The sequence below is a fragment of the Lipotes vexillifer genome, unplaced genomic scaffold, assembly GCF_000442215.2.
Source record: "Lipotes vexillifer unplaced genomic scaffold, Lipotes_vexillifer_v1.1 scaffold505, whole genome shotgun sequence".
Classification (NCBI taxonomy): domain Eukaryota; kingdom Metazoa; phylum Chordata; class Mammalia; order Artiodactyla; family Lipotidae; genus Lipotes; species Lipotes vexillifer.
The window spans coordinates 1,541,636-1,552,582 of NW_006785581.1; the positions used below are offsets into that span (position 1 = coordinate 1,541,636).

At 47.9% G+C, this 10,947-nt stretch overlaps 1 protein-coding gene across 1 annotated transcript in view; it reads left to right on the plus strand.

The window, feature by feature from the left end:
- The window catches only part of SLC6A5 (solute carrier family 6 member 5), a 55,083-nt gene that overhangs the window by 42,341 nt on the left and 1,795 nt on the right, over positions 1 to 10,947 (plus strand). Inside the window, exons 14-15 of the mRNA XM_007457630.1 lie at positions 5,486 to 5,586; positions 9,594 to 9,761. Coding sequence (XP_007457692.1) covers positions 5,486 to 5,586; positions 9,594 to 9,761 — 269 coding nt within the window. The remainder of the gene's footprint in view (positions 1 to 5,485; positions 5,587 to 9,593; positions 9,762 to 10,947) is intronic.

Sequence of the window (10,947 nt, forward strand, 5' to 3'; positions counted from 1 at the left end):
TCAGCAGCTTCTTGCTTGCCTGAAAAACGCATTAAAATGGAGGGTGATGGGGAATGAAAATATAAAAAGGAAACCTCTCATGTAAACGTCAGGTGCCCTAGAAAGAGGCAGATACTGTAGTCATCGTTAGGTGTTGGCAGAAGGGAACTTTGTCTCAGCTGGAGATTACATCCCCACTGCAGGGAGAGTTTAGTTTCTGGCCAGAGAAGTGGGCAGGCATGCCAGCTGTCGTCATGGGATCAGAGGCCAAACTGCCAACACTTTGGGCTGATGAGACAGCCTGGAGCCTGCAGTGACACTGTGATTGAGGACCTGCCTTTAGGGTGAGGCTATAAAGAGCTTCCTACCTGAGTAGAGAGTGGCAGAAACCCAGCCAATCTACCACAATCCTAACTTTCTGCCCAGATACCAAAGGCTTTGCCATGGAAAGGCCTCTGGGGCCCTCCTTTGGAAACTCAAGCCCTCATGGGTCCATATATAAGCTAAAGTCACCAGATAGTCTGTTGGCAAAGTCAGGAAAGCTCTTCGTTGCAGCACTGGCCCAAGTGCAGGTGGCCATATCATTGACCTCCTCTGCGGTCTGTATCCTCAAAAGACACATTTGCACAATTCTTTCTGATAAAACAGGGCTGTTCAGTGTGGTTTACAAGCATCACTAAAACAGAAACCTTTTAACATCTCTATTTTTAGAACTTAAGTAGCTCCCCCCAGCCTCCATATAAAACTGGTGGTAGATTTTTTGGTTCTGAAGGAAAAAATAAGTCCTGAGTGCTTCAGTCCCTGGGCTCTGCTAATCTTCCTGGGGGACCACCCAGGAAATCACCTGGCCTCTAGAGGGCTGGTGCTGGGCCAGCTTCCAGGTCCAGGTGGACTCTGTGCTGAGCTTAAGGGGAACTTGACTCCTGCTGTGTCGGATGTAGGTGTGAACCTCTGATTTGGACCTGGATGGAATTGTGAGAAGGGGCTCTTAGAAGAAATATTTGAAATAAGCTAACATAATTGTTAGAGGTGAAAGCAAAAGCCCCCACAAATATATAATGTACGCTCCAGAGGACACTGGATTCTTTACTGAGATGATGAGGCCCCAGACAAATGCAAGGTTAGTTTAAGGAAGTTGAACATGAACCTGTGAAGAGTGAAAATGAACCCGACTGATTTGATTCCCCCCATCCTGGCTGCTGAATTTGAAAAATAAGTAGGTGGATTGCAGAGATTTGTGTTTTCTTCTTAGTTCTAATGATCTCTAGAGTCTAGATTCTAGAGGTTGCCATTCAAACATTTAAAATACAGTAGGTACAATTTTCAAGTTTTATCTTTAGATCAAAATGTCTGATTCAGGTTCTCAAGGCAACACTCTTCAAAGGCCAATATTTGGGTTTGAGGTAGCTAGAAAAGTGGAACTCCCTGAGTTTCGTGTAGGAACAATCCCTTTAACAGACTGTTACCTAACAGAGTGGCTTTGAAGAAGTGATTTGCATTTTCCTGGGAGCCAATACAGGGACTCTCTGGCTGTGGGGACCATAGGACTGACCTGCCACCACAAAGCCCTGCTGCCTGCTTATCTGCTTGGCTCCACACTGTGCATTTCCCCCAAATCACTATATGCTCAGTTGTCTTGATCTGTTTTCTTCCATGTTGATCAGTTACTTGTTTCACGTCCTACCCCACTCTGTCTTTCTCCACATCCTTGTGAGGGATGTTAGAGTCACACAGGCAATGACTTTTACAGGATGGAATATGTCATTCTCCAGTTCTGGTTGTCTATCCTGCAGGCCGAACACCTCAAAGTGTTTTTGTTTTTGTCTTTAGTATAAAAGAAAACAAAACAACAAAACAAAACACATGATCTCTCCGGAACCCCACAAACTCAAGCTTAATTTTGTTCCTCTCTGGTCCCCCTCCCTGAGCTCCATCTTCACATATGTTCTTGGCTGAAATGTCACTGTCCACCTCTCATTCAGGGTGTAAGTTCCCCCAGCTCCATTTGCTGGGGTTCAGAAAACATTAGGAACAAGAGGTTTCAGTCCATTCATAACTCACACAGGTAAATGCCTGTGTTTAAACAATATCTTTTTAAATTAATTATTTTTGGCTGCGTTGGGTCTTCGTTGCTGCGCACAGGCTTTCTCTACTTGCGGCGAGAGGGGGGCTACTCTTCGTTGTGGTGCGCGGGCTTCTCATTGCGGTGGCTTATTTTGCTGGGGAGCACGGGCTCTAGGCGCATGGGCTTCAGTAGTTGTGGCACGCAGGCTCAGTAGTCATGGCTCACGGGCTCTAGAGCGCAGGCCCAGTAGTTGTGGTGCACGGGCTTAGTTGCCCTGTGGCATGTGGGATCTTCCCAGACCAGGGCTTGAACCCGTGTCCCCTGCATTGGCAGGTGGATTCTTAACCACTGCGCCACCAGGGAAGTCCTCAACAGGTATTTATTAAGTGTTCACTGTATGCCCTGCATGCTTCTAGGAAAGTGGGGAGGGCAGAGGTAGTTTTCTATATTCACAGATATTTCCAACTAGCTGCCAGGAAGAGTGAATCACTTCATATATTGAGAAGGCCAGTACTAAGCTGTGCAGCCCAGCTGTGAGCCTTTGCTGCCCAGAGATAAAGGAGGGCCAGGGTAGCCAGAAAAGTTTTGAGAAGGTGGAGTTTTGGAGATAAAAGAATATAAAAGTAGATAAAGACGAGACTTAGTGTTGAGTTTATAGCTAACCAAGGCAGGGAAAATCTGAGCCCACACATAGGGTTTTGGCTCCAAGAGATGCAGCCAAAACATTACATTAACTGTAAGAGAATAATATTTGAGATACACACAGGACTGGAGACCTAATTTGTGGGACCTAGTGCAAAGTGAAAATGTGGAGCCCTGTGTTAAAAAATTGTCAAGAGTTTCAAGATGGCGACAGGAGAGATTAAGATTAATCCAGGGGTGGCGCCCTTCTGAGCACCAGGCCCTGTATGAGTGCTTGGCTCACAGGCTAGGAGGCTGGCCCTGGCCACACAGTGGAGAGAGCAGCCCCTGGAAGATCATACTCAGACCAAGGGCAAGGGTATGGTTCATAAAGACAAAAGCCACAAAGTTGCATGGGTGAAAGTGATCGGTTGGTTGAAGGAGGTCCTTGACTTACAGTTCAGGATTGGCTGGTTGTATGGAGGTTGTGATGGGCACATTTCTGAGCACCAAATCTGTTGGTCTGAATCTAGAACAGTTGCTATGAGTTCGCCACTTTTTCTTTTTTTCTTTTGCTGCTATTTTTCTGCTAATTCAGTGAGAAACAGTTGCTCTGATCCCTTTTGGAGCTCTCTTACCCCTCCAGGTTCAATGTCACGCTGCAGGTCTCCATGCACATGCTCCAGGCCCCAAGATCAAGTTCTCTATCAAGAGTTAGCCTTCTAAATGGGAAGGAAATCCAAAAACGAGGGCTGTATGTATATGTTTAGCTGATTCACTTTGCTGTACATCAGAAGCTAACACAACAATGTAAAGCAGCTATACTCCAATAAAAAACAATAAAAAGAGTTAGCTTTGAAGAGGGATCTGGACCAGCAGGCAGGATAGAGCAGGCAGAGGAAGCCATATGCACGAAGGTGGGAGGGGAAGGTAGACACTGAAGCTGTAAGAGACTCAGGTGGGGACTCGGGGCGTGAGTCAGGGCGTGGGTGGGCTGTGCTGGGTGGGGGCTAGAGCAGCCAGAGGATGGAGGGACGGGAGAGCCCGGCTCAGGAATGAGCAAGGGGCAGGAGGCTTGCCTGGTGTCCCTGGGCTGCGTCTGGGGGGCCACATTTGTGGAACAAGCAGAGCAGTCAAGGGACCTGGAGCCTGTTGAAGGCAGAGGCCTGTCGTCCAGAGCCCTCGCGGGAGGCCCACAGGGAGAGCTGACTTCCAGGGCTGGAGCTGACTCTGGAAACCAAGCCGTCTCCCCTTCAGTCCCAGCACTGCTCTTCAGCATCAAACTGCCTCTTGCTGCAACTGGGCCCCCGTCATCCACCCCTTCCTACAGCTCTGGGTCCAGCTCTTGGTCCCCTCTGGGGGAGCTTGAGCACTTCTACTGCCACCCCGCTCCTCCCGTAGGAGGCTATCTGTATGTCTTCCTCTGTCTAACCTTGAACCCTGTCAAATCGATTTCCCCAGGTGAGGTGCGCACCGTCATCTCCTGGGGATGATTTAATAGCCTGGTAACAGGATTGATACTGATAATAGACAATTTTAGAATCTTTTTTGTGTTTTTTTTGCGGTATGCGGGCCTCTCACTTTTGTGGCCTCTCCCGTTTTGGAGCACAGGCTCCGGACGCGCAGGCTCAGCAGCCATGGCTCACGGGCCCAGCCACCCCGCGGTATGTGGGATCTCCCCAGACCAGGGCACGAACCCGTGTCCCCTGCATCGGCAGGCGGACTCTCAACCACTGCGCCACCAGGGAAGCCCCATTTTTAGAATCTTTTAAGAACTGAGGCCTGCTTTCAGGATCTCATGTGTGTTTCTGAGGGCCTCATCTTTGACCTTTGTCACTTATGCCCAGAGGGTCTACTGTCCAGAGGCCACTCGCTTGAAGGTGTTTGATGACATGAAAGGAGACAAACCAACCAACCCAAATATGGTCAGGTCAGCTGCTCAAAGCGTGCAGTTCTTGCCTGTGGTGGCCCATGATTTGGGGCCACCAGTCAGAACCGCCGACTATGAAAGGGCTTGAACTTGGGGCCCTTTCAAGTGCCTTCAGCATAGCGATCCCGCAGTTCTGAGAAATCCGTGCTTCTGATGAGCGCAGGGAACAATACAGGAAACCGTTCCCTCCTCAAACATCCTCTGTCGCTTTTCCTTTCAGAGAGTGGATTTCGGTTACGTGGGGTCCTGAGAATAACTCTCTTGTCTGCTTTTTACTTTACGTAGTTATGTTGATCAGCGACCGAGAAGATGGCAATCCTCTGAGTTCCAACAAAGTGGGTGATGGCCACGTGGCATTCACTTTGGTTTTTGCCTGCCTGTAGCATCTTACATAGAGCAGAGATAAACTGACTCATGGGAGAGTGTCCTTGTGATGGTGAGGGGTAAAAAGCCACATACAGCGAGTCTCCCTCAAAATCCCAAGGCTTTCCTAACACACTGTGCTTATCGATCACAGTCTTAATTGGCTTTGTCAGAGTTGGTTGCTGAGCCCATGAGCCTACCTCCAAAAGCAGCCGCACGGGTGACTATGCCAGGCTGTGGCAGTGTGGAGACTCCTGGGGCAGGCCGGGATGGAGATTTTTAGTTGTCATGGTGGGATGACATCTCACTTTGAACTTCACTGCAGAGGGTGTTTACTATCTATTTAAATGTCCCATTTGCCTTAATCTTCCCGGCAGCGAGTCATTTGTCTGATGGTTTCCTGCATAAATAGGGGTCACGTTGACACCAGGATGGGGCCATCCCAGCCAACAGCACTCAAGTGAGGGGCTCTCACGCCGTCCCCTGCCATGGCACCTCATGCTTGATCTCCGTTGGTCTCTTTGCAGGCCTGCAGAGGTTCTGTGAAGATATCGAGATGATGATTGGATTCCAGCCAAACGTTTTCTGGAAAGTCTGCTGGGCGTTTGTTACTCCAACCATTTTAACTGTAAGGACCGTGTGCTTTATTGCATGGGTAGCACCTTGAGTGCATATGTGATGCTTTATGTTGAACAAGACCTGTGCCTACATACAGATGAGCCTGCGGAGCTGGTAGGATGAGTATTACTTTTGTCTTTCAGCTGAGGAAATGCAGATGTGAAGAGGTGAAGCACCTTGCCTAAAGGTGCTTGACTGATTGGGTGCAGAGCTAGGACGCATGCACAGTTTGGAGCATCCCTGTGAAACATTTCCCATTATATCTGTCTGCCTCACGTGATCACATTTCCCATGTGCTAACTGGGGTCCACTCTCTGTGCACAGTGCTCTATATTAGGGGTTCCCAACCCCTGGGCCAAGGACTGGTAGCGGTCTGTGGCCTGTTAGGAAGCGGGCCGCACAGCAGGAGGTGAGCGGTGGGTGAGTGCGCAAAGCTTCATCTGCCGCTCCCCATGGCTCCCCATCACCCGCATTACTGCCTGAACCATCACCCCCATCTGTGGAAAAATTGCTCTCCATGAAACTGGGTCCTGGTGCCAAAAATGTTGGGGGCTGCTGATTTATATGTATCACTTCATCTCTCCCTCACAGCCGCTCTGAGGGGTTGGTATTATAATCATCTCCATTTTACGGTTGGGGAAACTGACATCCAGAGGTTACGTGACTTGCCTAGGATTGTACAACTATAATAAGCAACAGCCTGGTTTCAAACCCAGGCAGTCTGGCTCCAGAACACTTAATCCTAAACAGTGCTCAACACAGCTACTCTACAACTAATATGTATAGCAAAAGTTAGACTTTTATTGTTCATTTTAATTGCTTTTGGGGACTACCTTATCATCCTCAAGTGTGATGATGACATTTTGAGATCATCTGACATTCATCTTCTTAAAGATCAGAGCCCTTCATGTGCCAGTAAATCTGCATAGGGACTTACAGGCATATCCTGTCACCGCCTTTATTGTGCCCCAGCTCCTGGCTTTGCCTCCATCTACTCTCCAAGCACAGTAATTGACAGAGACCTTGCCTTTCCCTCTCTTCCTCCCTGGCTTGTAGGTGTCATCTGGGCAAAGGCTTGCAGGAAGCTGGCTGTAGTTCCTTCTAGGCCCAGCAGGTGGCACTAGAAACCAGATTAAGACCCTTTTACTCTGCTGTACCAGCTTCTTTAAAGGAAAACAAGACAGTAAAATTGTAGAGAAAACATATATTTTCCTTAAAAATAAAAACCAAACTGTCACAGAGTGAGTTTTAATCAAAACATCTCAATTTCTTTCTGAAAAGACAGAAGTTTAGACATAAAAACCACTCAGCGTTTACCTCCCTCTGCATTGACAGGAAGACATCATACAGAAGCCCACATCTGTACTCACATTTCAGAGGCTGTAATTTGTCTGAAAAGTCCCACCAGATTTGGGGCATGAGAGTTGAAAAGGACTAAGGTAGACTTTTCAGTTTCTTGAATCCAGGACTGAAGTGTGTGTGAAGGATGGAGAATTACCCATCTCCTGGGAGGAAGACGGAAGACCCCCCTCCCCGCTGTTCCCCATCTCTGCTGAGCTTTGCCACGTCCCTCAGTTACTACTACACACAATTTATTCTTGGGTGGAATCAAAGTTAGAATCTGTTCCAGAGTCTACCGACCTTTCCCTCCTGTCTTGGAAGAGATTAAGCTTCAGAGAATCTTATTATATTCTGCAGACCACATAATAATAATCAGCAGGATGACTTGTGGTAGCTGCTTTATTAACTATGTCTCTCAAGCTCCCAACCACTCTGATTGGTGGGTGATTCTTCCCCCATTTTACAGTTGCCTGTGCTGAGGCTTGGAGAGGCTAAGGAGCTTGCCCAAGGCCACAAAGTTTGCAGGGGGCAGAATAAGAATGGAATCCAAGGCTACCTAGGCTTCAAGATAATACATTTCTAAATACATTTCTAATACATTTCTAAAAGCCTAGTTGCTTTCATCTCCAAGTGGAGTTTGGTCAATTCTGGATTAAAATAATCCTAATCTTCTTTAGGAGCAGAAAGTGAGGGGAAAGGGATTCTAGGGACTTGCTGTGTTTTTCTGAGAAAGTTCCTCAACTGTGCTGTGCTTGACTCGATTTCCATTATCAAACTCACCTCAGAAACCTGTGGAGAGGTCCCTGGCTCGGTGGCTAAATTATCCTTTCTCATGGCCAGGTTCATCTGAGGGCAGGGTTTTTGTCAAACCTGACTTGGCAGAGGGAAATTGATGGCAAGACCAAGTCTGCACAGATAAATTTGATGTGATATTTGTGTAATAGGAAATGGGTATCAAAGGACCAAGGCTAACCCTTCTTTTTTTGCCATTTGCCCTTCTGTAACGTGGCTATCTTGTAGTGGGCTAGAATGAGCTGAGATTATGGGTTTAAATGACTTCAAAAACCCTGAAATAAAATTGATACTTTTTATATGTGCCTTCATGGATTTATAGAGCTATAAATATTCTGCGTGCAATTATTGTATACATAGGCAGATCACGTTACTGAATTATGCACACACATAAGCAGATGTATTGCTATTTTTGTAGTAAATGAAATGGAGCAACTTACCATAATTACATTAGGCCATACTTCCAATAGACTGGTTAATAAAGCTTATAGCTCTAGGGGCAAATATTTAAAAGGGGGCCTAGAGCAGATATCTCTTATAGGAGCAGTTTTCTCAACCACTGTCTTCAGTCTCGTGTTGCTTCGAATCCATATATTGAACTGCTGTTGCATTGAAATAATCACTTGCCCTGGCAGCCTGGGCTTTACAGCAATCATACAGATGCCTTACATTTGTCTAATGCTTCACACTTTCTCAAAACACTTCCATATATTATCTTGCCTGACATAATTCCCTCTAATCATTTTCAGGCAGTTCTTTTACTGCTTAAGACAGAGAGAGCTGAGGAGGAGGGAAGGACTTAGGCAGGTACACTGTTCTAGGCGGAGGCTGCCATAGGCGGGATGAATACAGGGAAGAACTCAATTTTCTGAGGGCGGTGCCCCCTCCCCCAGCAGAGGCTTGGCTGGAGCATTAGGACCCCTCTTCTGTCCTTTTCGGTGCCTCTTTTTCCAGCATATCTGTTGCTTTGTTCCTCCTCAGCTGCACTAACCAAGACCTCAGAGGGTTTGCATCACTGTTGCCAGCCAAAGTGTGCGGTGATGGGGGAAAACGGGCAGACAATGCATCATCACCTCTCTTAAAAGTGATGGGGGCTCCTGAGGAAATACCAGACTGTTGTTCCCAGAAAATCCCTGTGTTGTATACCTGGTGTGAAGTGGATCTGTTATATAGCAGAGAAGTCTGAGACATACAGGTCCCTCAGCCAATTAGTGGTAGAGCTGGGATTAGCCTGCCCGTCCCCGGCCTCTCGGCTCATGGGTTGCTGATGAGGCCCGTTCACCTCGCATCAGTTGAGGTGTGGGGCTGGGCCTCCACTCTCTTTTTCCCACAGCTGATTATAGGACCAGACTTCCTGCTCAGCCACTGCTTGGGGACCTCTCAGCCGGCTTTAGAGGCAGCTCCTGCAGATGGGCTCTTCCCCATTCAAGGTGAAAGCAAAGTAGATTTTTCACATTAATCTAATGGATTTTTTCCTTATAACAAAAGCTTGATTATCCATTATAGACAGTAGAGACACCCCTCTCCTTAAAAACACCCACCATCCCCTCTCCTGCCTCCACCTCTCCGTCACCTCGGTGTATAGCCTTTAAAATCGTCCTCTCAGCCAGTCTGTTTGTATAGACACCCATATGCATTGCTCAGTTTTTATGGGATGGCGAGTGCAGCATCAGCGGCTCAGTGTGTGTCACGTTCATCTCTGTGAAATCCAGTTTCTTCATTTAGAAAATGAAGTAATAATACTTCCCTTTCAGGGTCGTTATTGGGGTAAAATGAGATAATAGGCAAAAAGCCAGCCAACTCACAGCAGGCGTCCAGTACATGACTGCTGAAGGAATACGTCACATCCCCACCCTAACGCGTGTGTTTCTCTTTTCTTCCCAGTTTATCCTTTGCTTCAGCTTTTACCAGTGGGAGCCCATGACCTATGGCTCTTACCGCTACCCTAACTGGTCCATGGTGCTCGGATGGCTAATGCTCGCCTGTTCCGTTATCTGGATCCCGATTATGTTTGTGATAAAAATGCATCTGGCTCCTGGCAGATTTATTGAGGTAATTGTAGCAGCTCCCTCTCCTGCCGTCCCCTCCCAGGGCAGAAGCTCCGAGAGCTCTGTGCTTTAAAAAAACAAAAGATTTGGTGAACTTATTCTAAGGGGAGACATGGTGATTAAGCGGTTACAGTTGCTACCGTTTCTATTAAACCCATTTTTATTATGTATTAGTCCTCTAATGGAGGGACTCAGCCAGTCCACAGGCCAAGCTGTTATTATGCCCTTCCTCAGAGCAGAGACGGCCCTGGGGAATAAACGATCAGTGTCTCCTCTCTCCTGGTGCTTCCCCCTCCTCTCCCCTCATCCAGAGCTTAAATCCCAGTGTTTGGTTTTTAACCACACATCAGACTCCCCCTTTCCTGATGTTCCTCTCTGTCCGAGGTGCCTGCCCCCAAACACCTATTACGACTACGTTTAAAATCACTCCCCCTTCCTGCTATGCCTGTGTTAGGCATGGCTGAGGGGTCCAAGCTGATTAAAATGTCACCATCCCCGAAGGATGTAATGAAAGGCCCAGGGCATGCCTGGTATAAGGCATGTTGGTTGTCTTTGTTGGGTTAGTCCCTTGCTGGACCCATTTCCCATTTCTAATGCAAAAAACTCCCCACCCTCACTCCAGAGAGGATGGTAAGGGGACTGCCACTTGCTGAGCCACCAGTGAAGTGTGGTCAGGCTTTTGTTATTCATGAGAAATCACGTGCTCAGACGTGTTAGGAAGAGATCCGCACTGCACTGCCTTGTCCTGGCGGTCCAGAGGGCTGCTGTTTTGGTCTGGCCCAGGGACTATGGAAATGCAAATGATCGGGCTCCAACTCTGCCCCGCTGAACTAGACTCTCAGGGAAGTAGGACTCTGGCGTCCGTTGTTTAACGAGCCCCCAGGTGATTCTGATGCAAATTCAAGCTTGAGAGGCATTGGATTAGACTCAGGCAAAGGAACACCTGCTGATGAGGGTATGAAGAACAGCTGGGTGGGTTTTGCTCTCGGTCAGCCAGACTGAGGGGGAGAGGGCCCTGGAGCCCCTCTCGCAGGCTCGGGAGGGGAGAAGCAGATGGGAATAGAGCATGTGAGTAAACGCCTTCCACGAATGTCCACGCGACGAGGAGGTGGCCTTTGTGTGTGTGTTTTTTTTTGTTTTTTTTGCGGTACGCGGGCCTCTCACTGCTGTGGCCTCTCCCGTTGCGGAGC